At 48.0% G+C, this 27,421-nt stretch overlaps 2 protein-coding genes across 5 annotated transcripts in view; both read right to left on the reverse strand.

Annotated features, from left to right (window-relative positions):
- Window positions 1-564: 564 nt before the first annotated feature.
- On the reverse strand, window positions 565-8,843 carry LOC120500974. Of its 2 annotated transcripts, none has more exons than XM_039706567.1 (2): window positions 8,815-8,843; window positions 565-3,434 (listed from the first exon to the last, which is right to left on the reverse strand). In XM_039706567.1, the coding sequence occupies exon 2, from the start codon at window positions 3,122-3,124 to the stop codon at window positions 920-922; it is 2,205 nt and encodes a 734-aa protein (XP_039562501.1). In that variant the 5' UTR covers window positions 3,125-3,434; window positions 8,815-8,843; the 3' UTR covers window positions 565-919. The 2 variants fall into 2 exon arrangements, with proteins under 2 accessions (XP_039562501.1, XP_039562500.1); XM_039706566.1 differs by lacking the exon at window positions 8,815-8,843 and adding an exon at window positions 3,922-4,345.
- Window positions 8,844-19,039: 10,196 nt separating this feature from the next.
- The window catches only part of LOC120500972 (epidermal growth factor receptor kinase substrate 8-like protein 2), a 46,620-nt gene continuing 38,238 nt past the window's right edge, over window positions 19,040-27,421 (reverse strand). For all 3 annotated transcript variants that reach the window (XM_039706565.1, XM_039706564.1, XM_039706563.1), the window contains 10 exons: window positions 26,434-26,508; window positions 25,620-25,768; window positions 25,349-25,475; window positions 24,878-24,993; window positions 22,955-23,066; window positions 22,104-22,211; window positions 21,110-21,251; window positions 20,180-20,363; window positions 19,640-19,772; window positions 19,040-19,294 (listed from right to left, as the gene is read on the reverse strand). In XM_039706565.1, coding sequence (XP_039562499.1) covers window positions 19,223-19,294; window positions 19,640-19,772; window positions 20,180-20,363; window positions 21,110-21,251; window positions 22,104-22,211; window positions 22,955-23,066; window positions 24,878-24,993; window positions 25,349-25,475; window positions 25,620-25,768; window positions 26,434-26,508 — 1,218 coding nt within the window. In that variant the 3' untranslated portion in view covers window positions 19,040-19,222. The remainder of the gene's footprint in view (window positions 19,295-19,639; window positions 19,773-20,179; window positions 20,364-21,109; window positions 21,252-22,103; window positions 22,212-22,954; window positions 23,067-24,877; window positions 24,994-25,348; window positions 25,476-25,619; window positions 25,769-26,433; window positions 26,509-27,421) is intronic.

Below are 27,421 nucleotides of genomic sequence, written 5' to 3' on the forward strand. Positions count from 1 at the left end.
CAGGGCCATTATCACTTTTAAAGGTGTGGCCAGTGCTGCAGCAGAGCAGGGCCCGGCCCAGCCCTACCAGGTCATGGGGGGCACGTGGGGAAGCACAGCCTGGCCCAGCCAGTGTCCAGTTACCTGTTCAAAAGCTGGAAGCAAGAGAGCTTCTCCTGGGTTTTGTTCATTTTAAAATGTGATGACACAGGGGTGTGTTCAGCTTCCTTAAGTGGTTTAACAAGGTGTCAATATTCAAAACTAGCTAGATGATGGGTTCTGATGGGCCCAGAGGAAGCTGTTAGCAGTCCTCACAGAGAATCACTTCCATAACTGATGGATTTTCTCTTTACTAAAAACTAAGTTATGTTAAACAACAACATTCTCCACCCCTCATCTCTGTGAATACACATTTAAAAATTATCAAAATTATATCCAACATACAACTTCTATTTAGAACAATAAAAATTACTAAACTAAACAGAAGGAAATAATTTCTTACTCTAACCTCCAACCCCTAGTCATTTCACTATAATTACAACATAAATTTTCCACTATCATTCTATTTAAACTTATGACTTACAAGAGTACAAACCATGTTTGGTCTTTGATCAGATATGATCTGAGTCCAGTATACTTCAGGTTCCCCCGTCGAGCCAAAGCCTCTGTTTTCTCGCAGCTTTGAGTCTGTTTTAGGAACACAAGACTTAAAAGGTACAAGTTGAACAATAAGACTTTTAGCTGGAAGGGGTACAGGAGGAGGAGGTGTTGATACCATAGCACATATTTGTCCAGTATAGTCTACATCTATAACTCCAGGGTGGACAAAAAAACCCTGTAACATTGCTCTTGATCATCCTAATAGTAATGTACTTAATCCTTCCCCAGCAGACCCATGGGCCTCGAGGGGGATTTTATAAATCTTTAATGAGTCTCTAAGTTATAATGCCAGCGATAGACACATCCATGCCAGCTGATCCTCCTGCTGTCCCTGTGAGCTGGTTCCATAGGCCTGCACTGAAGGACGAGAAGGTACTCGTGTCTGCAAGCACTTCCCCTTGGCGCTCCTGTTCCAGTTTCCCTGTCCACTGAGAGGTTGTCCGTTAGCGTGGAATTTAGACTTGCATTGCTTGGCGAAATGACCGGGTTTTCCACACCGGTAACAGCTTCCCACTACAGGCCCAGCTCTCTGTTTCTGACGTGTCCCCCATGAGTTGTACCTATGGGGACAATTTGCTTTCTTGTGACCTAGTTGCCCACATCCATAGCACTGGTGCGACCTTAGAGCAGCTGCCAAGGAATCAGCTAACAGAGACATTTCATAAGATAGAGTTCCAACTTCAGCACACGCATTAATCATTTCATCTAAGGATGGATTTTTTCTTGGTAATAAGTCTATAGCTTTCTTGCAATCTTCATTTGCATTGTCTCGTGCCAATGACAACATCAACAGATTTTTTGCATCGTCATTTGCTATTTGCTTTTCCATGGCATCTTTTAATCGTTCTATAAATTCCACATAAGGCTCTTTGGGGCCCTGCTTAATTTTTGCAAAACTCTGAGTTGGAGTTGCCAATGCCATGTTACCAACTTTCATCAGGGCCTGCATTCCTAAATCTCTTGCCTGTGCCAATATCAAAGGATTTAGGCGTGCTTGCACCTGTGGGTTATTTATGGGAGGCAATCCCAGAAGTTCAGGGACCCCTGCCCCAAAGCATGGATCTTGCTGCGGCACCACTAAATTATGCAGCCCTTGCTTTTCTGCATGTTGCTTCCAGGTGGACTCAAACACCATGTATTCAATCGGGGTACAGAGCAACCCTGCTATTTGCTTGATATCAAAGGGTGTCATTTCAGCTTCAGCTAGAAGCCGTAACATCCTTGTTACGACCGGAGACCCCAGTCCATGTTGGGTGGCTAGTTGGCATAACTGGGAGAGAATTTTAAAGGTGACATGAATATAGGGCTCAGTCCAATCGTCTTCCAGTTCTTGGTCACCCAAGGACAGCGGGAACTTAGGTACAGAAATTCGTTCAGCAACTTTGTAATCTCCACTAGCAAGTGCCATTAATTGCATACGTTCCCAAAAGCGAACTGGATTGTATGCTGAGATAGTAGTGCCAGTCGTCCCACACACAAGCTCTTGGCCACCCAAGAACAGCCGGGATAGTGGTGCAGAAAGTCGTTCAGCAACTTCAAGATCCCCACTAGCAAGAAAGTTTAATTTAACATAGTGCCAAAATCTAACCCGATTGCATCCGGAGACAGTAGCTGGTACTGGTCGCATGGGAAAAGCATCCTCCTGAGGGCCAGCAGGGGTGTGACAACTTGGGCCTCCCCTGTTAGGATCCCACAAATCTACTAATGGAGGGGGTTCCTTAGGCCTCTCAGGCTTTGGCTGTGGACATGATGGGATGTGGTGTCCCTCCACTCCAGGTGCTGGCAGCTCCCTGCCGGAACTCTCAGCGCCGAGTGCCGCTTGGCTCCCGGCTCCTATTTCCATGCCGAGGTTGTGATTAGGCCTATCAAGCACTGGCAGGGCTGTTGACAGGAGTTTATCATCACTCCAGCCATCTGTAGGCAGAGGAGGAGAGGATGGGTTTGTGGTAACTGGAGGTGTAGGACATGGGGGTGTAGGGGCACACAGCGTGGGCGGAGTCGCAGGGATATGAGGCATGGATGACAGCTGCTTCCCTTCTAGGTTTTCCCCCGTCCTTTCCAGCTGCAAACTCGATGTGGCTTCTACTCCCCCAGCTGCTCCCTCTTGAGCTCCACTATCACTGGGAGTCTTGGCAGGTGGTGCCTGCGGTGCCTCAGCTGCTGTTTTTGCATGTTGCTCAGGTTTCAGCAGTTTCAAGGTATCCAGCACGAGCCTCCAGGTAGTCATAATATTTTTAGCAGTCTCATCTCCTCGAGAAGCTGATTCAAAAATCAATTCACCAGCCTGTTCCCAGTTTTTCACAATAAATGCAGCTCTTACGCTGGCATCTACCCCATGGTTCCGACACCACTGCAATAAAGTGCACAGAGCCTTTTTATTGCATTTTATCCCTTGCAGGTGCAACATAAGGGTCCATGCATTCACTATAGCTTTTTCTTCTGCTGCCACGTTAGCTTTTTTTTTGGTTGACAGTTGAGATCCCATTGTCCCCAGTGGCTCACCTTCTTAATTTTGAGCCTCAACCTTTGCAGTGCTCCACACTTCACACACCCACCGGTGTCTCCTGATTCAGAGGTGCACTCTTGGATTCTGGGCTATCTTCCTTCAGCTCACCCTGACAGAAAGCAGGAGCTGGCACTCTCTGAGCTACCACCCCGTGAAAGGGCGTCGAGGCCAGCTGGGCAGCCCTGTTAAAGTCACACGTGTCCTCTGGGTTGGCACAAAGGGTCTTGTTCTTGTAGGAGCCGCTCACAATTGCATCCTCACTCAAACGTTCAATTCCATTCAGCTCATCCTGGAACAAAACAGAAAAGACAGTGAAAGCCTGCACATCTTATGACCATTCTTTCTTTCTTTAAAAGCTGACCATTTCTCATCCCTTTCTGCCACTCCACCACCTTCCAACATGAATAGGACATTCAGCCTCCATGAATTCTACTTATCACAGAATCCAAGAAAGCTCTGGGTCACACCTCAAAGACCATCAACTTCCACCCCTTGCCATGGGCAGGGACACCTTCCACAAGGGCAGCTTGCTCCAAGCCCCATCCAGCCTGGCCTGGAACACTTCCTGGGACAAGGCAGCCACAGCCACAATGTCATATTTCCAGTATCATCTCATCATCACCCCATTCAGTTACTGCCATGCCAGGCAGCACTTTAGAATCCTTGTTTGTCACACGTGAGGCCAGTCCAGCCAAGCTGGCTCAGTCTGACAGCAGCACAGGCTGCCTTGGTGTCTCCTGGGCAGGAAATCTGCCATGCCTGAAGTGGTTCCTTACACAGGCTCCTGCTGCTGCTGCGCTTTCCTTGGCACTCAGAGAATCCACAGGATTATGAACAGCAAGAGGCTGACAGGCACTTTTTCTGGCTACAATCTGCTGAACTACCAAGAGGAGAGCAAGTTACAGTCAGTTACATATTTATTACAGCAGCTTCCCATCTCCAACAAATTCCTCTCTGGAGTTTAAGCCTATTGATCGTTCCAATCAACCAATTTCTACAGCAGAACTAGCAGTAAGCAACAGAACAGTAGTATACTACAGCTCTCCAGAATAAAAGAGAGCAGCTTAAATAGTTCTAGGTTGAAGATGAAGAACAGAAGAATATTTCCTCATCATGCACTCTGAGGAATTAAATAAAAAAATACCAATATAAACACAACAAAACACAAAACACCCCATCCATGCATTTAACAGTTATTTCAGCTGCTACAGCAACAGATTTGATGCTTCTGTTTTCATGCCCTCTGAAATCTGGGCCTTGAATAATTCTACCTTATATTCTGATTTCTCAAAGTAGAGGATTCTGTTATAGGTAATAAATGATAAAGCCAAATTAATAATTAATGAAATAGGTTTTATTTTGTGACCGAGATTCAGTCTCCAATAGCCACAATCAAAGGAACAGCATTGAGCCTGGAATTGGCACTGGTGAACTCTGATCCGAACTCTACCACTTTGGATCCCCTCTGTTCATGAAGGCTCTTCCTGTCCAGGTAGTTTTTATACAGCTTTTTCTGCCTGGGGAAGAGTCTTTCATTCCATGGCTTCACATATTCATGTAGTCTCCTTTCTCTGTGCTGGGCTGGATAAAACCATTTCTGGTAAGCGATGAATGCTGATCATCCATTCACCGAGTTACGGGAACCTGGCACTGGGATGCACACCCACGACTCTGGCTATCGCTATTTATTATAAATATTATTCATAATAAATATTATAAATAATATTTATTCTTCTGTCCACCATCAGCCTCCAGACTTGGAGTTTGGCTTTTTTCTCAGTTTTCCCATCAGAGACCATTGCAGCACCATAAAAACCCCTTTACAGTGTTATGATTCAAGTTCTGTATGTCTAATTAATAAACAACAAAATTTAGCAGCAATTTTAATTGAACAGCAATTTTATATCAATGAATACAATCAAGTATACTAAATATAATCAAGCATATAAAAAATGTGGCAGTGATTAATTATGTATGATTAAGGTTTATATAAAGCATAAGCAAAACTGACCAGGGTACAGGGCAGGCTTCTCCCCCTGACTCATGTACAAAACAAAGTAATGCAAACGAAACTTATATACTGTATGCATTCATCAGTATTTTTCCATAAATCTCCTCCTATTTTTGATTCTTGAAATCTGTGTCACTGTACTGCATAGCACATGCCCCACTTGTTGTCAGGGGGTCTCCTGGCTTTTTGGTGGTCTTTTCAGAGGAAGGCTCACAGTCTTCCTCGCTGTCCTCTGAATAACCTTCACAGGTTGCACATGCACACTAAGCTTTGTGTTATGTAAGTAAGTGTATGTTCCAAATAAGCTTTATTATCTCACAGATAAAACCACAACTTGCATTCCTTACCTGGAATCATCCCAACTTGGTTCAGCCCAAGGCCAATTCTGTTTTGGAATCTTGCTCATCTCAATACTACATCCTGTATCCTGTTTTTCCACATGTAACAAAGGACTGCGTTCATACCAAGGCCAATTTTGGGATCTTGCTTTCCTCAATCCTACATATTTTATTACTTTGTAACTGTAGCAATATTTTAAAAAATAATTGTTATAATTTAGTTAGCACAAATCATTATCACACACAGTTCTCGTTTTACAGCCAGAATTGTCCCAATTCTATGATAACATTCATTCTCCTCTCCACCATCAGCCTCCAGACTTGGAGTTTGGGTTTTTTCCTCAATTTTCCCATCGGAGGCCATTGCAGCACCACAAAAATCCCTTAACAGTTTCTGAGGTCTGGCAGTGAGTGAGGGACGGGGCACTGCTTGGTGCAAGCAAGAAGCCAATGTATTGTTTCTACAGCTCACTTTGTGTATTCTTACAGCTTCGGGTAGAATTTTCCACTGCCAAAGCGATAACCACAATATTTATGTTTCCTGGTAACGTTGCTTAACCACAGTCTTGCATGATTTGCTTTAGACAAAGCACAACATTTTTTCTGGTTTCTCTTTTATATTTCTGTTTACTGTTCCCAGGGCTTTGGGCCCACCAGGTGCAAGATGCCCAGAGCATTCATCGACTGTAGGACTTTTTGTTCTACTGCTCAGCTGTCCCTGCAGAGAGGTCCATTAGTAAAGAGAAGAGGTGGAATTCAGGCTGACAACACACTACTCTCATCTGCCTATTTTAATTGCCTGAAACTCTTCAGCACAAAAAAATTACACAGAAGGAATACTCACTCCTGTTTTTCCATGATTTCCCAAACTGTTTCCTGAGGCATCCTGCTATAAAGGACCCAGGGCTGAAGAAGGGGGTGTGCACTGGCTTTGCCAGGCACTTGTATCTTTTGCTTTATGTTTAATTTCTCAAACTCATATATGTTATGGAATAATTAGTGTCTGGGTAAAATATACATGGAACAATTAGTGGCTATGTAAAATACACATGAAATAAGTTGTGCCTGTACAAAAATTCTTAAAGATGTCAAAACCACAAGCCACAGCAGGGGAAAGAGACTGCCTCACCAACTGTGAAATGACAGCAGCAAAGAAGAGAACCTAATTGGCAAACGAAAAGACATGAGTGTGGAGATGGGCCCTTTCCTGGGACAGTCCAGAGACATCCAAGTATACCTGACAAGTATCCATGATCAAGATAGTCAGTGTCTTCAAGGATGTGCATGCCAGTACCAGATTCCCTTAACTCCATCAGCATTCACCACTTCCCAGAACAGGCTTTGTCCAGCCCAGCACAGAGAAAAGGAAACTACATGGATATGTACAGCAAGGAGAACAGAAGAAACTCTGCCCCAGGCAAAATCAACAGTATAAAGCCCGCCCGACAGAGACAGTATTTGGTAACAGGGGGGATTCCAAGTGGTAGAGTTCGAATCTGCGTTCATCCAGTGGCAATCCCAGGCTCAATGCTGACCCTTTGATTGTGGCTATCACAGATCTAAACTTGGTCATGAAATAAAAATATTTTTATTGATTTGGCTTTATCATTAATTATCTATCACACCTGGAAGGGTGCTGGGGCCCTGGCTCAGGTTGCCCACAGAAGCTGTTGCTGATCCATCCTTGGAGTGCCAAGGCCAGGTTGCACGGGGCTTGGAACAACCTGGGCTAGTGGAAGGTGAAACTGGATATCTATAAGGTCCCCTCCAGCCCAAACAATTTCACGATTCTATCATTTAACTGTATTTGCAAGAGACACAAACCACAGGCAAAGGAGAAAGACACAACCTCCTCTTCGAGGCTTAGAAGTCATCAATTTACACACACCTTCCTCTCTTTTGGCCATCCATTTTCACACTTTACCCTGATAGATTTCCAAGATCCTGCACTGTGTTCTTTCTGCAGGCTGGACATCTCCTGCCCCTGCCTGAGGAGCTGCACATTCTCCCTGGTCAGGAGGAAGTGGCTGTCTCCTGGGACATGACCACCTCTCCTTTAATCCTGTATTTAAAACAAAATGGACACCTGTACAGCTGGGTACTGACCTGAAACCTCACAGAGACAGCTTTCCTAAGCCCATTCACCCTGAATTTTCTGTGCAGCCAAAACACACCGCTAAGATACCCAACTTTTAGAGGGACTTGGAGGCTTTTCCGCCCTATCAGAAATCTATTAAAAAAGAGCTCATCTTTTTTAATAGATTTCTGATCTATTTTAATAGATTCAGTGAAGAACTGCAAGCAGGCAACATTAGCAACAAAAAACACTAAGATTAAGCCATCTCCCTCCCCGCTGATTGCTCCTTTCCCTGCCCCGACAGCCCCACGCCGCGCTCCTCACACGGTTGCTCCACGGCTGCGCTCCGGCCGGGGGAGCCTCAGCCAGGCTCAGCCGGGCCCCTCTGGCTCTTCACCACTTCCACGAGCGGTTGCAGCAGGCGGGGGCACAGCCGAGCCTCCAGCCCAGCCGGGGGGCGGCGGCCCAGAGCGGCGGGGACTCCCGGCTGGCACCGACGGCACAAGAGGCTCTTGCTCCCCGGGACGCATCGCCCCACGCCGGGCCGGGCACCCCGCGCTCTGCGGGCAGCCCCAGCGCCGTGCCGGGCACCAAAAGGCGTCTCGGAGCGCCAGAGCCGCGAGCGCCAAGCACCTCATACCCTAAAGGCCCGCACGGATCCCACACAGACACCGCCCCTCCGCACCTCACAGCCCCTCAGGCCGCCTCCGCCCTCAGCCCCTCACAGACCCCCAGAGACACCCACAGCCCCACACACCCCACAGCCCCTCCTCACGGCTCTCCCTGTGCCCCTCAGCCCCGCGCACCTCACAACTGAGAGCCCCTGAGCAATGCCACAGCCATGCCACAGATCCCCACGGCCCCTCAAGCCCTACGCACATCGCGGCTCCCCGAGCGCTCCTCAAGGGCACGGCAGCCATCAGTGCCGCGAACTTCGCAGCCCCCCACAGACTCCACTGATACCCGAGGGCCCCTCACAGACTCCACAGCCCCTCAGCCGCGACCCCACAGGCGCGCAACCCTCACGGATCCCACAAACCTCCGCCCCGTGCACCTCAGAGCCCCGGACACTGCCTCAGTCCTCCATGGACGCCACAGCCCTCAGTCCCGCACACCTCGAGCCCCACAGCCCCTCAGTCCTCACCCCCTCCCGGTCCCCACAGCTCCTGAGGCCGCCTTAGCCCAGACCGCCGCAGGCTCCGCCAGCCCGTCCCGGACCTGCCTCCCCGCCGGCCGGACGTACCGCACACAGCTGCCGAGTCGACGCTGCACCTTTTCACCAGCAAAATGGCCAAGTCTTCCCGCCGCCTTAATATTCAAGCCTCTCCCGCCTCCCCATTGGCCACGGCCCTAACCCCGCCCCACATGAGTGGAGCCGTCCTGCGTTGCCCCGGGGCATCACGGGAAATGTAGTTTCCGCCTCACCAGCGCCAGCCGGCGGGGAATAATAATTTAAAAATTAATGCGCTCGCGGTTAGTCCCATCTGAAAGGTATACTCCTGTTCCTGCTCGCGTGTGTTCTCGCCCTTTCCCTCTGCTAACCGCTAGCACTTGCTGATTCATCTGTCATTTATCCTGAAGCCCTCACTTAATGCAACTGGCGATGAGTTCTGCTTTGGTGTCACAAAAGAACCTCACTTTTTGGGTGAAAAATACATAGTTTGCCACTCGCAAAAGTGGCTCCCAGAAGTGTACAGCTGTGTTAATGTGATACTTAGACCCATTCATTACTTTCTCTCCTACAGCATTCCAATAAACAACTAATTAATCCGACAGGCTGCAGTAACACACAGGAGAATGGAGTGACTGGAAGCGTCCAAGGCCAGGTTGGACGGGGCTTGGAGCAACCTGGGATAGTGGAAGGTGCCGCTGTTCACGGCAGGGCGTGGAATGGAATGGGCTTTAAGGTCCCTTCCCACCCGGAACATTCCAGGACTTTATGAATATGCCATCACTGCTTCCAGGGCCGTGCAGCGAGGTCAGTTTTGTGCGGCTCCGGGGCAGCGGCCCGGGCAGGGGGCGAGGGCCCGGGCAGCGCCGCGCGCTCCCGGCCGGTCCTGCAGCATCCCCTCGCGGTCCCGCGGGGAACTGCAGCGAGCCGGGCCCCGTGTTCGCCTCTCTGAGATCTGCCTAAAATCCAACACCCGCGGCGCCGCAGGGGTCCTGCTCCCCTCTGCATCCAGCACCTGCAAACACTGAGCTATGAGGCAGTGCAAAAAGAAGTTGCATGGACTTGGACAGGAATATCCTGCCAGGAACATAGATTAGCTGCCTGCTGTTATTGGAAATGTGATCAATAACAGAGATATTTTGTCATAAAGGCAACTGAATGAGCAGAAAGCAGGGTTTTTTTTCACAACTGCCCTTGACTTACAGACTCTGAAGGCCTTTGTGATGTTTGTGACTAACGAAGAGACTCATGAGAGACCCCGGACTGGGGACAGCGGGCGGGGCGGGGCTCGGTCGAGCTGTGCGGGGCTGTGATATGAGTGCATGTGTGTGTGCGTGTGATGGATAGCGACACACGCGACTCCCAGGGGGGCGGAGGTGGCCGCAAATCAAGGCCGGCCACGCCCAAGAGGGCGGCCCGGGCCGGAGGCGGCGGAACCTCTCGGACCCGGCTGCTGCCAGCACACAAGATGGCGGGTCTGGGCAGGGCTCGCGTCATACCACACTTAAGATGGCGGCCCCCACAGGAAGTGACTTCTGCCAGGGCACAAGATGGCGGACCTTGGGCAAAACTCACATTACCACACCTAAGATGGCGGCTTAGGCGTATGGTGCCCTTTCCAATATGGCGAGAGCTCGCGCATGCGCTTTGAGTAGGGAGCAAATGGCGCCGAGAAAGGTTGCTGTGCCCACAAAGACGTCCCGGTGGGGACGGGGGCGCGCGGGAGGCGGCGGCAGGCTGTGGCGGGGCAGCCTCTGTCCCGGCCGCTGAGGCGAGAGGTCCCCTGAGCGGGCGCGGCGCGGGCCAGGCTCTGAGGGGGCTCCTCTGAGGGGGCTCCTCTGAGGGAGCTCCTCTGAGGGGGCTCCTCTGAGGGGGCTCCTCTGAGGGGCCCCCGCCGAACCCGAGCCCCGGCCCGGGGAAGACATGTAAAGAGAAAATGGTCGAGAAAATACCGCAAACAACCTCTTCTGGACATGGTGGTGTCAGTCAGGGCCCTGTGTCACCGCAAGGCCGTAGAGCCCCTCTGAGGCAGACACCCCCGAGGTCACTGCTCGGGCAGAGATGGAGATTTTCCCCTGGCTGTTGTTCTGGGTCAGTAACAGTTTGTCCTGGTAATTATTTGCGTTGCTGAATGTCATTGCTGCAATATTCCTGCACACAGGGTGCCCTGCACCAGCACTTACAGCTCCTGTGCTCAGGAGAGATTGATTAAGGTCTTTTAGTCCTTGTTATTAATTCAAGTAAATAATTTCTGTAATTTTTATCAACATACCTGGTCTGCTGCCCTTAATCTTGACAGGGTTGTACAGAGTGTGGAAAAATGTGTATTTTATGATTGGCTTTTTGCAAGTATTAAAATGAATATTGTATTATGCTAGAAAGTTATGCTATATTAATTTTCTTAAGTAGTGTATTAAATATAGTTTTAGGTTATAACATAATGTTAAAATAGGAACTATGCCATGCAAGATATTTGTTTAAGAAAGGACTTGCACCAGATAGGAGCCACAGGACACCTAAATCTTTCAGAGAAAGGGAATTTATTGCTCCCTTATCAGCAGAAAACTAACTACTTCCCACCTCGCTCAGACTGGAAGACAGCATGAGGATTAAGAGGAAGAAGTTGACAGTGACCAGAGAGAATCCTGTATTTATGGAATTTATGCATCATGTATGAGATGTATGAATATGCAACAGGCAATTGTTTTTAAGGGTTAATCCTCTGTTAATAGGTGTCCTTTTTCGGGCTTGTGTTCCCCAGAAAAAGGTACCCGGACATCCGTATCTCTTTGTTTTTATTGTCTCATATTGTCCTAATCTCATATGTTCAAATTTTATTATTCTGATTATATTACTATTTTTATAACCATTTTATTACTATTAAACTTTTAAAATTTCAAAAACCAAGTGATTGGTGTTTTTCACACAGAGGATCACACCTTTAAAGCAGTTTTTCTCCCCCAAACCCCAGTTAAACTGACTGAGATCACACATAGGCAATGCCCTGGAACTCCTGGGTTAATGTTAATTCTTACCAAATTATTTTTATGAGGTTAAATTCCAGTGGATCTGTACCAAAACCCAGAAGTTCTGAGATACAAGCAGGTCCTGGTGGCAATGCTGTGCCCTTGCCAGGACCTGTTCAGGTGTTCCTGTGGACCATCGGGTCCCACTGCTGCCCCAGCACTGCCAGGGCCTCCCCATCCCATGTCCCCAGGTGCCACATCAGGAGCCAAGTGACACCAGTCACCCAGTGACAGGAATTGAGGTGAGGGCTGCAGGCACTGGCAGGGTCACTGCTCGCTGGCTGTGGGGCTGGGGCTTCCCAGAGGGGCTCCAATGCCCCTTCCCTTCTCCCTGGCCTTCCCAGGCAGGATGGCTGCTCTGGAGAGTGCCAGGGGGAGCAGCCAAAGCCAGACCTGGAATCTTTTCCCAGCAGTTCAGTAGGGAACTGAAATCTGTGCCAGGAGCACCCTAAACTCAGCACCTTTTCCTCTGGGTTTTTATGCACTTGGAAACAGATTTCGGGATCTACCAGTGAATTCAGTGAATTGTTGCAGCCAGAGAACTTTTTGCTGACCTGAAAGTAGCTTTTAAACCTCAGACCCACAGGCTTGCAGTGTTTTCCAGTGGCACTGGAAACATGATGGAAAGATCCTGTTCAGTGATGGAGCTGGGACAGCCCTTGATGTCATCTGTTCTTCTCTCTCAGATGAAAAACCACTTGGCTTTCCCACGAGGGATTGACTGAGGCTGTGAAGTGCAATCCAGAGCATCTGCAGGCTGCTGGTGCTTGGGGCTGTGGTGTTTGGTGCTCACACAGCATTCCAGCCTGCCTCCTCCGGGGTTGGATGTGCATTTCCAGTTATTCAGACTGGGAAAGGCCAAGAGTGTGGTGGGAAGGGCTTTCTCTCAGGCCTGGACACATTCAAGGCAGGGATTATTTTCAAATATTTGTTGTCTTTTGCTTCCCAGCCCAGGGCTAAGTTGGTGTTCCCCGAACTGCACGTGAAGAGGTCTCTGCTGGGAGAGTGGGAGAAAGGGACACACTTGGTTGGTGTGTCCTGGGTGGGCAGAGAAGTCTGATAGTGCCAGTGTGGGTTTGTGAGTATTTAATCAGTCCAGGGGGGCCAGTGTGGCTCAGGTGCCAGTTTCAGAGCAGAGGGGAGCAGGGATGGACACTGGCATTGGATGTTCAGTCATGGCTGCAAAGGAGCAGCTGGACCTCCCCAAGGCAGTGCTGGCTGTGGATTTGGGTCCTACCTGACCACAGAAGGGTGTGGCAGCTGGAGACTGGGCAGCTTTGGGGGCTGTGCTGTCCCTACCTCTTTAGTTCTTGTCCCCATTTGTTCCCTTTCAGTGGAAAAGCATCCTTTCCTGGCTGGTTGTTCTCTTCAAACTGCAAAGCTTGGCCCTGAGGTTCCTCAGCGCTGGTGTGACCCACTGTCCTTGTCACCTGCCCTTGGCACAGTCACTGGAGCCACCTTTGCCACTCCCTGCTGAAGGGCAGGATCTGCCCAGAGCTGGGAGCACCCAGCAGAACACAGCCCTCTTTTCCAGGTGAGAGGTGAGGGACAGGAGCTGGAAGGGACATTTTCCAGGCAGGGGGACTGAGGTCACTGGGAGAATTTCAGCTCCCAGCAGCTCTGTCTGTGCCAGAGGAACTCAGGGCTGGGAAGAGAACAGGACAGCACTGGGAACCCTGGGGCTGTGAACAACTCCAGTGGGCAAAGGAATTAACATTGGAGAGATGGATAAACAATGGGAGAAGTTGGAAGGAGAAAAACTAACCTGGAATTTGGCTTTTGGTGTTGCTGTGTCTGGCCTGTCAGCTCCAGGCATGAAACTGCACTTTGAACATGTCCATGGTGAGATGTGTGTTCTGTTCATGGAAACACTGACCATGGAAATTGGGATGTAAAAGCTTGGGGAAGACCCAAGAGGGTTCATTGAGCCTGCAGGACCATGGCAAGTGCTGTCCTGGAAAACTCCAAGTTAAGAGTAATCAAAAAATGAACTCATTAAACTCAGCTTTTAAAAACTTTATTCGAGATAAAAAAAAGATGGTAATTACCTTGGTAGAAAAGCACCCCTGAAGAAAAGCAGAATTAAAATACCTGTAAGCAGAAAATTCAGGAGAAATGGCTGCTGGCTCCTGGAGTCCTGGTCTTTTCTGGCAGGTTTTGTACTGGATGGAATGGCAGTTTTGCCTTCTGGGACTGGGACTTGCATCCCTGGAAGGAGAAAATGTGGGAAGAGTGCAAGTGGGAAAACAGTGTTGACATCAGCCCTTGGATTTCACTTCCTCCCAGAGGGTCTGTGCTGCTTGAGGTCCAAAGGAAATCAGTCCTGGAGTAGCTGTGTGTTCACCTGTTGAGCTTGAAGGATACACTGGGGATGTGAAATTCCAGGGAAGCGGTCATTGCTGCAGTGGCCGGAGTGAGAAGTAGTGGAAACTGTTTGCTGGCTGCTTTCCTCAGTCCCCTGGAGCTCCAGGTCCCCACACATCACTTTTGATTTTCCAAGGGTTTTGCTGAAGGGTTTCTAAATGTAGCAGTGGGATTTGCTGCAGCTGGAATTTATTTCTGTTTCAGGAGGTGTCTCATTGCATGTCTGTTTTTTATCCACAACTGAATCATCCCCTCCATGAATAGTCCATGTTGTTCTACATGGCTGCTTTGGTTATGGGTCAGAGAGAGAGAAGGGAAATGGCTTTTTATGATCTTGAAATTTTTGCAGACAGAAGTGGGATGTCATCTTGCTCCTCCCCAAAGCACTGCAGGCATATAGAAGTAGCTCAGTGCTGGCACAGTTGTCTGAGAAATGACAGCATTAGAGAGGTTCAAGTGTTAATAACAGCTTTCTTGTCTCTTAGTTGCAAAGATTCAGTCCTGCAGTCCCAGGATGAGGAGGGAAAAAAAGAACTTCTGTTATTCATGGAAAACTTTCTGCTATTCCTGGTGCAGACTTTTAAATCTTTGTATGATTTACTGTCCAGTGTCTGTACATAGAGAATGACTGATCTGAGGTAAAAATTGAGATAATCAGTAGTGGATATGTAGGGAAAACTTTAGGAATAAACTTGAGGTGGGCTATAGTGGAGAGCATGAATATTTTGAAGTAAACTGTGGCAATCAGTAGTGCACAGGTAGGGAAAGTTTTGGGGGTAAAATCTGAGGTAATCTCTAGGGAAGAGAATGAATATACTTGAGGTAAAAATCAGGCAATCAGTAATGAACAGATAGGGGTTAGAAAACTGGGGTAAAGCTGGAGATAATCTCCAGAGCAGGACATGAATACTTTCTCATAAAAAATGAGGAAATCAGAAGTGGACAGAAAGGGACAATTTGGAGGGAAAACTTAAAGCAATTCCCAGGGAAGAAAATGAACATCATGAGGTAAACTAAGAGAGTCACATGGAGACACATAGTGAAAATTTTAGGGATAGAAATGGACATATTCTCCAGGATAGAGAATTAATATTTTGAGGTAAAAATTAGATAATTAGTAATGGACAGGTAAGGCAAATCTTGGGGGAAAACCCTGAAATAATCTGTAGGGCAGAGCATGAACCTTTTGAGGGGAAAATGAGATATTTATCCTTTACTTCCCTGTGTGATAACTTAATCTCCAGCTGCTGTGAGCCATTCCTTGATTTCTGCTGGAGAAAACCTCATGGCAGAGGAGTTTGCAGAGGAGCCCAGAGCTGTGTTTGGAGCAGAGAGCTGAGAGCTGCATCTGCCTGTGCTGCCCCAGCCTGGCACCATCCATGGAACAGCCTGGGCAGATGGGATTGGATGGAGCAAAATCCCTTCATGGGTGAGGTTTTGTCCTGTGCAAACCAGGCATGGGGCAGGCAGTGAACTTTGGAAATCAGCTCATTTCCCCAGAAAGCATCACTCCCCTCAGCATGAGTGACAGGACCTGTGCCCACTGCTCAGGATTCACCCGGCCAAAATCAAGGGCAAAGGTTGGTTTGGCTCTAAGAACTTGAAATAACTTTGAAACAAAAGAAATCACCTCTTTCTTTCAGATGCTGGAATTGCCTCTGTGGCCAGGTGCTGAGCTCTTGCTGCAGGGGACTTTCAGGCCTGACTGTCTGTGCAATAACCCCAGGACTCCATGGGACACTCAGGGACTGTCCCAGCTGCAGTCAGGTATGGGATGTCATTCCACACAGATTAAACTGCCATGAGCCAGGGCACTCCAGGGCATCCTGGAGGAGGTGCAGAGAGCAGGAAAGAGACATGGTTACAGCACTGATCCTCCTGCTTTCCCAGGGGACATGAACACCACTTCATCCTGATCCTGAGAGCTCCAAGGAAATTAACCACTGATGTGGCACTGAGGATGCCACAGTCCTGACACTGCTGGCCTGGAACCATGGCCCAGCAGCTTTCTGTGGGAGCCTGAATTACTTGTGCAGGTCAGTTCCTCCTCCATTCCTGCAGTCTGGGCAGTTCCAAATGTCTGATCCCTTCCCGAGGCTGCTGCCACAGCCTAGGGAGGCTCCTGGGCATGGCTGGGCTGTGATGGAATCTGCTCCCACCTCCAGCCCTCGCCCTCACATCAGGCCTGGCCAGGGGAGCTGAACTAAAGCCTGGGAATTTAAATTTTAAGGGAAACAACCCCAAACCTCACTCACTCGAGAGTAAAATGGTGTGCTTGTATTTACACATATCCAGGAAAAGCACTCCTCTAGGGAAGTCTTGGATTTATTTTATCAGTTGAACAGGCAGAGCTGCCAACTGCTGCCATTAAGTTCTCCATCCCCAAAAGCTCTGGTGCCCTTGGGCCACGGGGTTTTTGCTCTGTTAGGAGGGACCTCTGGCCAGACTCACAGCCCAGGAGTGTTCAAAATCCTATTCCTCACTTCCCTGACTAATGAATATCTTAAAATCCACTATGGATTGTGCAGAAAAGCTCCTTGGTCCCACCTGGAACTAGACATGTACAGCTGGCTTTATTAGTTATTCCAGATGAGTAAAATAATTAAGAAGAAGAGAAAACAATTAAACCAAGTAACTTGTGCCTGAAGTTTTCCCAGGAATGAGTTGGGAGCTCACCAACAAGGCTCCCAGACAGGTAGATTGTGTGATGAAAAATATTTATGTGCACATAGAAAAAACTAGATTATATAAAATATACATATTTATGCACACCTATTAAAATATATATAATATGTATTACAGAGTATCTAACTGATAAATATCGACCCTATATATACATATAACCACAAATATTTTTATATCACAAATTCTGCCTATAAATTATCCCACACTTGCCTGTTTTCAGGAACATAACAGTTTTAGACATGCTAAAATCAAGCACATGCTGTGCTGCATAAGGAAAATACACCATTATTTTATCCATTAATTCCAAGATGTTTTCCTGGATGTACTCCTGGGTGTTTTCCTGTAACTTTTGTGGCTTATCCATTAAGTATCCTTCCAATTGTCAGATCATACAACCCATTTGGAATTTTACTGTCTCTGCAGTATTCAGCAGGCTGAATTTTTTCAACATTATTTCTCTCAGACTGAGCACATGTCCTCAAGTTGCCTCTCACTTTTTGCATCCTGGTAATGCAAGAGGGAAATTGATAAACGTACAGCTCCACCGTAACAAAATCCACCATTCCCCTTATTTTTCTCCAACCCCAAACCACCTTTTAAGCCTGTCAGAGAGTGATGGAATCCTGGAGTAGTTTGGGTTGGAGGGGATATTGAAGCACATCCAGTTCCAGTCCCACTGGACCAGGCTCCTCCAAGCCCCATCCAACCTTGAGTTTGGAAAAACCCCAAACACGTCCCAGATCTGGACAGGTCACTGGAAGAAAACCCGAATTCATCCTACTTGGAAAATGAGCTCCCCATAACATCTACAAAAGGCATTACCAGTTATTTCAACTGAGTAACTTAATCACTGGGGAAAAGAGAAAACAAACTTTTGCCTCCTGAAACTGAGGATGGCCCTTGGCTGGAATTGGAGAGCCCATGTAACAGGCCCTGAGGCAGGGGTTTATGCTGTTCCTTCTTTCTATATTGTTCCACTTAGGATGGCTGCCAGAGTTGTTCCCCTTCCAGATCAGCACAAATGTGCTTTTGTACGGCCTTGTAATGGTTTGCCCCTATTTTTAAAACTCATCTATCCAGTCCATAACACCCTTCCTGGTGAATGTCAGCCCCCAAACCCAAAAGGAAATGTGTGGTTTCAGACATTTTGCTGTGTTTCTGAGACTGTCAGTGACAAACCATCATTAGAACCCAGTGAAAGAGACAGAGATGGATTTATAAGTATAACTTAACTATTTTAATAACTCTTGTACAGTGCATGGTTATAGCATTGTCTCCTTCGCTCAGTTGCATCAGTGTACAGTCCTTTATAGCAGTGTCTGCAGGCAGTACAAACAGAACAGATGCACAGCTCAGTCACGTGGACATTTGTAAAAGTGACCTCTGCAGTAAGGTCTGCTGAGATATTTGTTTTGGGAAGTGCTCCTGCAGCTCCCAGCTTTACAGAGCTGTCGTGTACACTCCTGTTAAAATCCCAGATAAATGTAATTCCCTGTGATTTGCTTCCTCTCCACCCCAGGACTAGAAGGTGGTGTGTTTCCTAGCTCAACATTTGTTTTTATTTTCATTTTAGAAACTTTTTCACCTCCTGTGCTTGCCATCCTGCTTCCCTTCTCCACCCTAATCCAGAGCCAGGGCTTCTCAGGAGGATTGTCCTCTTCATCCCTCCCTGACAAGGTGAGTGCCCTTCTCAGACCCCAGCAGGGCTGTGACCAAGCCCAGGATCCCCCCTTGCCTGCACCCTAATTCTGCTGGTGCCAGCAGTGTCCTCCTTCAAATGCAGCAAGCAGATGATCCACTGGGAATGAGGCCAGAGCTGAGGAGCACTGGTGCTCTCAGATGTGGACACGAGTTCCCCAGATGCTGTGTTAAAGCTTTTTCCCTTAAATGTGCAAGCACAGACACAAATTTGGGCAAAGACTCAGCACGTGCTGAGAGAAAACCCAGCTGTGCCTGGGCTGTGGCAGCTCTGGAGCTGTGTTTGCTTCACTGCTTTGCAGTCAGGTTGGTCTGTCAGCTCAGCAGAGATAGAAATGCAAAGTGCCAAACTTGCTGTGGAGGAGCAGGGACAGCCCTTGGAGAAAAGCTCTGGGGGTCTTTGTGTGAATCCAGCCCTTGTTGTACATCCAGCCCTGTGAATCCTGCTCTGATCGCATGCACGGAAAATTTCAGTATAAAATACATAGTTATAAAAAAAATACTTCATGCAAAATTAAAACACCTTTCCCAGTGGGATATGGTCTTATTGCCAACCCTTCCCAACAGTGTTCAAGGAATTGTCACTCTGATGGCAGCTGGACCCCAAGGGGAGCTCTGCTGCCTCCGGCCGGGGCCGGGAATCATTGCTTTCATTCCCTTTTTCCTGCACTACTTAGGGCTAAGAGCTGAAATAAAGCAGAGAGACTTTAATTAGCAGAATCAATCCTTTCCTGGCGGCGCTTCATGATTTCTTGGAGCTCTGACTCCCCTCTGCTTTTCTGGAATGGAAACAAAAGAGGAAGTTGGGATTGGAACTTCAAGCTGTGGTTAAATTGCAGTATTTAATGAATGCTGTAGGAGTAGAGCTAGTTTCAAAGGGATAGGTGATATCAGTAAAAAGCAGATTAGTTAGTGGAAACAGGGGGATCTTATGGATTTGGGGCCTTTTGCTTAAAAGACATTTCAGAATTTTTATGTGTGTTTTATTGCTGGTGTAGGTTTGGTTGTGTTGGGTTTTGTTCATTTTTTTTCAATTGCATTTCTTAAAATGCCTGCTTAATGAGCTATCTGACACTGCTGGTACAGCCCCCATTCCACCAGGAATTATCCAGAAAAACACTTACCTCCAGCTGGTTTTTCTCCACGGTGATCTTGCTGTACACTCTGTTTCCCTCATCCCCACACACCTTCTTCAGCTCCTCTCTGTTGAGGGAGAAGAGCTGAGCTCCAGTGAGGATGCCCAGGTGCTCCACGGTCCTGGGGAGACACAGAGTGGGAGGTGATGGTTGTGCTGCACGTGGCTCGTGCCAGAGGTGAGGAGTGGGAGATGGGAGGCTGGGAGCTGCACTGGGATGGTATCACAGGGCCCTGGGGCTGTGCCAGGGCATTTCAGGCTGAGATTCCAGTGGCATTTCAGGCCGTGGGTTTAGGCTGTGGATTATTTTTCTCCAAGAAAATGTTTATAAGTAAGAATGGGAGTGAGTTTGGGCTCTGAACATCCTGGCTATAGAGCCTGGATTTAACAGGGTTGAAATCTAATTTGCAGCACAGGCTCTGTAAGTAAATCCCAGTGACTTGTCCCAGGTGAGATGGTGCCAGCAGCCTCCCCAGCTCCTTCTCCAGGGAAGGACGAGCGTTTCATGTGGCCATAGAGCAAATCTTACTCTTTGCTGAATGACTTGGCCTCCAGCCAGGCTTTGACTTCTTCAGTGCTGGATTCAAAGGTGAGGGGCACAAAAACTTGCTGAGGCTTTTCCACTTTGAAATTCCTGTGGGGAGGCTGAATTTTATTGTTTGTGATCTTCTTAAGCAGCTCATCGTTCAGCTCATCCATTTGGTGAATAAGTTCTGTAGAAACAGGTAGGGAATGAAATAAAATCTTCAGTCAAAAATCCCATTAAATGTGTTTGTGGGAAAATTGTAAGGAAAATGGGGGTGTGGCTCAGCATTTTTATTAACTCTGTGAATACAGTCCAGGAAAGTTCTTCCTTTTGTATTTTAGTCTTTGTATTGCGGGGCTTTCTGTCATCCCAAAAGGGCTCCTGCTTCCAAGAGTGGATAGGGTGGGATAAGGGGTGAGGAGAGTGGGGCCCCTGGTCTCTCTCCTGCTCTGTGACCCCTACAACATATACAGGGTGAAGGAGGAATGTGGATCTCCTGTCTGGCTGGAAATTCTGTGGGACCACATAAAGGAACCGGCCAGGCAGGCACAGCATATGTGGCAGGATATGAGCAAAAGGAAGGGAGAGAAAGGGATTGACGTGAGCTGTTCCTTAGACACACTTAAACGTTTTGGAAGAGAAAGGAAACTTTCTCCTTGAGAGGAGGAGGACAAAGGTCAAGCTGGAGGAAGGAGGAAGGGGCTGATCCCTTATTGCTGGGCTTGTCTCAGGCTGCCTGAGAGCCTGGGAGGTGTCACAAGCTCCAGGGCTGCTCTCTTAGCTCTTGTCCTACCTGGAATGGCCTCCAGACCTGGTGCTGTTCTATTTCTGATCACTGAAGGGTGCAGGAGAGCCCCTTGGGTAGGTCTGGTCCCCAGAGCATCCAAACCCAGGGGACCCCAGCATGGGACACAGAGTGGGACACACACTTACGTTCTTTGGCGTCCTGTGGAGAGTTGCGTGATAACATCTCACTGCCCCACTTATCCCCAGCGTAGCTGGCAGGCATCTTGTGAGTTGGACTGGATGGGCCATAGCCCCTGGGGCTCAGGTCTCCTTTGTACCTCTGGTTAGACTGGTTAGAAAGGGGAGGGAAAAAAAAAAAAGTAAGAATTTTTTTCCTGCCATTTTTCATATTCATTTGAGGGACAAACTGCTGTGTTGTCCTTGTGCTGATGTGGGGCTGGTGAGATCGCAGGTGGAGCTGCATGGAAGAAGTTAATTTCTGGGAATGAAGAACCCAAAGCAAAGTCTGAAGGTTGCATGAGGGAATTCCTAGACATGCCAAACATGTACAATCCCATTGGAAGGCAAAGCCTCACTGCTCTATAGCTGGGATGTAAAGCATGACCATTGCCAAGGGCCTGGAGCAGACTGGGAAGTTTTTTGACATTTTGATTAAACTAGCTAGGATTTATCCAGAAGCTTGCTGGGCCCCCTTTGGCTTTGTCCAAACTCTGCAATACCAAAATAGGGAAGCAATTCCATGCTTCCCTAGGATGTTTAGAACACTCCAGCTCCACATTTTTGTAGTGCAAGTTGCAGTATTCACTTAATTCTCACTTAGATGGTGTTTCCATCTGCCTCCACCCGAGTGATGTGTTCCTGCTGCTTAACTGAACTGGGTGAGGGAAGTGTCCATCTTTAATTTAATCCCCAGCAAAAAGCTTGACATGGAAAAATTTGGAAGACAGGAGGCTGCTGCACAAATGGGAAGGATAGGCCTTATTTGGGAGGGTGATCATGGCAAAATAGGAGTTTTATCATGGGAGACTCAAGAATCTCCTGATTTTGTCTGCTTCTGAGGGTTCATCCTGACATGTGCATAGTATTCTAAGAAATCCAGGGAGGTCTAATGACAAGATTATTCCCAGAGGCAGATTGTGCCCTGCAGCTGGTACCAGTCAGGTATCACCTCACTACAGACCTGTTCAAGCTCTTCCAGTTTCACCACATCCAGGATATTGTATGGAACATAACCAGCCTGCCCACTCCGGTTGAGCAACTTCCACCATTGCTTATTATCTTCCAACACCTGAGAGAGGGACAAAAATAAATCTGCTAGTGGGAACATGGGATTTCAGGCATACACAACCAGGATACAGTGGGGATGGACCACTCAGAAGGTGAAGTTGCCAGAAGGACATCACTGAGGTCAGGAGCTCTGATTAGATCTGCTGCTGTCAGAGATGCAATCCAGGATTGAAGCTTTTCCTGGAAGGCATCAGAATTTATCATAAGGATGAATAGGAGAGTACCTCTGGGTGCTGAAGAACTCATAGTATCCCTCTTTCTCCGGATTTTTTTCCAATGACTTTCTGTTGTTGTTTTGTGTTAAAATAAATACATTTTTTAAAATCCACATTTTGCTCAGAAACCTTTTCCCCTCATCACAGATCAGTGTTAGCCCAATTAATGTCCCACATTCTCCAGCTGCAGAAAGAGAAAGGTTATGAAAAAGGTGTTTTTCAGAGAAAATAATTCCTCATTGAGGGGGAAGTGATAATAAAGAGCAGAGACCCAGCAGGGGTGAGCAGGGCACACAGGGAGTTGTTGTCCTCCCTCCTCACCGTGGTGGAGATGGGACTGATGTGTCTGGGCTGAGGAAGTGACACAGCCCAGCACAGGCTGCCTGTTCCAGCCTTGGCTTTGAGCAGAGCTCCTGTCACTGCTCACGCACCTCCAGGGAAAGGGAGTTGGTGCTGGCTGGCATCCTGAGCTCCCTCCTGCCCCTGGGAAGGGGAGGGGACACACCTTTTCCCAGGAGTGGCCACGTACCTCCAGGATTTCATCCTTCAGCACCGAGAGCTCGTTGGCGTTTCGCGCAGTGAAATCGTAGCGGATTTTGGCAAATCTCCTGGGCACAGCCATTCCCTGGGCCTCAAAATTCCTGCAGGAGAGAAAAATGGAGTTTTAGTGGAGGCCCATCCAATTACAAGGCCAAGAAAACTGAAACTGGAGAAGAGAAATTATCCTTTCCCTGTTCCACACTGCATCTCTACCACCTGATGTTCCTATCAGGACCAGTGATAGGGTAAATGAGAAAAAAAAATTATTATTTTGCTGATATAATTGGATTTAAGGTCTTTTGCTGTGGATTTGAATTCTTGTAGTAAAGCTGATAAATCTTTTAGATTAGAACAGAAAACCATGGAAAAACAGTCTGGCTTGAGGGGTTTTTTTCCCACACTAGACCTGGTGACAGGAAAGTGGATGGTCAGCTGAAAACTTGACTCAAATCCCTGCAAAGTGATGTACCAAGTCACGGCAGAGTATTCATGTGGAAGTCTGGAAGAGTTTGGTGACGCTCAGAGATGTGACAATTTTCAAGGTGTAAGCTCATGTTAACAAGGAAGCAGATGCAACCTCTAAACTCTGAACTAAAAGTACTTTGATGAAGGTTTTGTACCAAGGAGTAAATGGTGATGGAAAATGAGCATTGAAGCTGTTCAAAGGTGGAAGAGCCATCTTTCCCTTGGGAAAAAACCTGAGGCAAAAGGGTGGCCTGGTTGGTTCTGGATTTGGAAGTGAACTTTCCAAGACTTATGAAGAAAGGGGAGGTTTTTTTCTCCATGTTCTGGAATTCTGTCTCATTAAGAAGAGTTGTCTGAACTCAGCATCCTGTCAGTTCCCTGGGGAGAGGTGGGCAGGACTGGAATATATTGTTTTATTCAATCTCTAATCAGTGGGTTTGCCTGTGGTTGTGTCTAAAGCCGAGGGGGAGCTGCTGTCTCCAGTGAAACAAAGCTCCTTCCTCAGCTGGAATGTTTTCCAGCAGTGCTGGGAGCTCAGGCCACTCTTCCCTGGCCCTGTGTTTCCAACAGGACAAGGTTTGTTTGTGCCCTTCCCTTAGGGCAGATTCCCCCTGTAGGCAGCTTCTGTCTGTGCAGCCTGTGGCTGTGGGATGAATGGAGAGATCCAGAGCAGGCCAGGAAGGGCCAGGAAGTGCTCCAAGAGCTGGAGCATTACACAGACAGGCTGGGAGAGCTGGGAATGTTCAACCTGGAGAAGAGAAAGTTCCAGGGAGTCCTTAGAGCCCTTTCCAGTGCCTAAAGGGACTCCAAGAGAGCTGGAGAGGGACTTTGGGGAAGAGGCTGGAGTGACAGGACAAGGGGGAATAGCTTGGGTGGGTTTAGATGGCATATTGGGAAGAAATTATTCCCTGTGAGAATGGGGAGGCCCTGGAACAGGTTGTCCAGAAAAGATGGCTGCCCCATCCTAGGAAGTGTTCAAGGCCAGGTTGGACAGAGCCTGGAGCAACCTGAGATAGCAGAAGGTGTCCCTGGCCCTGGCAGGGGGTTGGAACTGGGTAATCTTTAAGGTCCTGTCCCATCCAATCCTTTCTGTAATTCCATGATTCCAGCATGTGGAGAGCCAAAGTGCAGTGCAGCATCTTTGGCACCTGTTCCTTAAGGTCACTTTGGTGGGCTGATTTTGGGAAACAAAATCTATGGATGTACTGATGAAGTCAGTCAATGTTTTTGTCTCCTGTGGTGGAAAACACCTGGGATTCCTTTCCTTGCAGAGCTGCAGGGGGTTAAACAGCAGACAGTGCTCCTAGGAATAATCTCTCCACTGATCTTTATCTGCTCTTTGTGGTTATTAATAGTGGCAGGGAGTTGTCTCCAGGATGCCCAAACTTCCCAGTGTCATCGTATGTGTCCATGTGTGTTCCTGAGGTTCCAAGTACAGATCCATTACCTATTTCCATGTGGAGTGACATTCTGTTTGAAGGCATCCCCAGGCTGTGTCTGCTCAGCCGCCTGGCCACGCTTGAGTGAGGAGTTCCGGTAAGGATATCCATTGGCTGAGGAGAGCTGGAAAGGCAGACATGGAGTCAGTGTTACCAGGAAAGGTGAAAGCTGATCAGAGGAAAGGAGAGGGATAGTGGGAGATGAGCCATGGCCTGGCAGCTTTTGGTCAAGATGTTCTCCAGGGAAGCCTGTTTCCCTGTGACATTGTAGGGTCCTGTTGCCTTGAATCGGGAGAGGCTGACTATTGCTGCCCTTTTTCAGCCTCACAATTTGCTTCCCATATTTAACTGCAGCAACCAGATCCAACTGAATTTTGAGCCAACTACTTGTTATACACCACCACACCCCCTGCAGCTCCATTTCTCTGGAAAAGGGGGAGGGAGAGGGAAGAGAGGATCCCCAGGGACACAGGACTAACCTCCTCTTGCAAGTGTCCAATGTCTATTTCCCAGGGAGCTCCACGGAAGATTTCTGTGGGTGGTTCCCAGCCATTGCGGAATTTGGGGATGTAGGTGGGGATGTTCGCATCTCGGGGCCAGTCAGCTCTAGGACACAAAGCGGGAATATGAGGTGACATTCACAGGAATGTGTCTTTGAGAGCATCCCCTCAAAGGAGAAGCAGGAGCATCAGGGCATCCAAGCATCCCCTCTGCCTGGGGAGCCTGGGGAGATGACAGTTCTGTCCTCACCTGGATCTGGTCCATGTCTCCCCCAGGGAATCCCAGAGGTTTATCTCTTTGGGTGTCAGGTGTCCTCTCAGGAAATCGGTGGCATCTTTAGAAAGCAGTGGGCTGAGGACAGACCGGGCCAGCTCGGGGCCACCACAGCTATTGACGATCTGGGTCACACACAAACCACACAAAGAGGAGAGGACTTGCAAGAAACAGTCAAAGTGTCAAATCAGGGACACAGAGAAGCAGGTGTCAAAGACAAAACTGATCCTTGGATCAGCTCAGTCACCTCAAGAAACATCAACCTAAGTCTTTGGAGGAGACTGGACAGTTCAGGAGAACATGATTTTTTTTTAGATTGGAGTCAAAGCAAGATCTGATCTATAAATGAGCTGTTGCTACAGAAAAGGGAAGTGTCACAAGCTGATGCTCCAAAAGATGGGAAGTATCTTGCTACTCCTATGTCCTTTCTGACTCCTTTTCCAAGTTGGGATTTCTGCTTCCAAGCATTTTCAGTGCAAATACTGAGCTGTGTTTGCCTGAAGGTGAGACCAGACAGATTCCCAGTGGGAACCCCAGCTCACTGCCCCTTTTGTTCACAGTAATGCTTTATTGATTGTATGGAAAGATTATTTGCTAGGGTTCCTGTATTTACTACAAGCTGGAAACCGGATCAGAGGCCAGGAACAACCAGCATCACTTCTGGAAGTTCCTGAGAAAGCTGTGGCCAGGTGTGAGCAGTTTTCTAACCATTGTGCGCAGTCTGTCTGCTTGAAAGTGTGAAGTAGAAATAAAAAGGAAATTCCCAGTGAGACCTGGGAATAAGATTTACCAGTTCCAGTGGCCCAAATAGGAAATGCACCAACTCTGAAGCACTGGGGTTCTGGATGTGCTTCCTCAGTTTGGCCTGGAAAGAGAAACACAGTTTAACCCTCACCTGAGTGTGCCTTTTCTTTTCTGTCACATGAGGGGTGTGTTGCTGATGAGAACAGTAAGGGATGGAGGAGTAGGAATCATTCATTTTAATTTTGTGTCCATTTATAATTCCTGACGAATTTCTGGATGGGTGGAGTACCCTCTCTGTTAAATCAGTGTCTTGGAAGGTAATTTGAGCCATAACCCTGGCTTATTTTGAAAGTCCTAGGGAGGAAAAGCCAGGATTATGGTTGCTTCTGCCTCTTGCAGGGTTGAGAATCCCACTAGTTCCATGAATGAAAACAACAGGATTGGTGTTTTGAGGGCCCCTTTGCAATTGCTGACAAGGGAAAGTCTCCACCAAGGTCTTGCCTGTGGCACCTGGAGCTGCCCTGGCCACTGAAAGGCTCCAAATCCAGTTGTGTTTGAGGTGAACTGTGGCAGAATGGAGGAGCAAACACTTGGGGTTAATTTACTGTAAGAACTGTAAGGGTTTTGGCAGCAGCAATCAGCAGAGCTGTGGTGAGAAACCTCTCCAGTTTGTGCTTCCATTCAAGACCCTTCTCCTGTCCTGGGCTCCTGGCACTCCTGCCACGGGAGACAGGCTCCCTGCTCCTACTGAAATGCAAAGCATTTGAAATGCTGGAGATTAAACATTAATGTGGAGTGGGAAGTGAGAAACAACTTCTGGCAGCAGGGTAACCCAGTGAATGGGCACTTCCCATGTGGTGAGGAATGTGGCATGGATCCACACGGGGTCCCAGCTCTGCTCCATGCGCAACCCTGGGCTCTTGCCAGGAGATAAGCTGCTCCTTCTCATCCTGAGCAGGCACAAATTATCCATATTTGCTTCTAAAAGAAAAGGCTGGAGCTTGGTGTCCTGCAAACCCCGTCTCTGGGGTTTC

This window comes from Passer montanus, unplaced genomic scaffold, assembly GCF_014805655.1.
Source record: "Passer montanus isolate IOZ18808 unplaced genomic scaffold, ASM1480565v1 scaffold194, whole genome shotgun sequence".
Classification (NCBI taxonomy): domain Eukaryota; kingdom Metazoa; phylum Chordata; class Aves; order Passeriformes; family Passeridae; genus Passer; species Passer montanus.

Bases quoted from the DNA above. Each gene is read 5' to 3' on its own strand.
- LOC120500974 (XM_039706567.1), bottom strand. From the start codon at position 3,124: ATGGGATCTCAACTGTCAACCAAAAAAAAAGCTAACGTGGCAGCAGAA.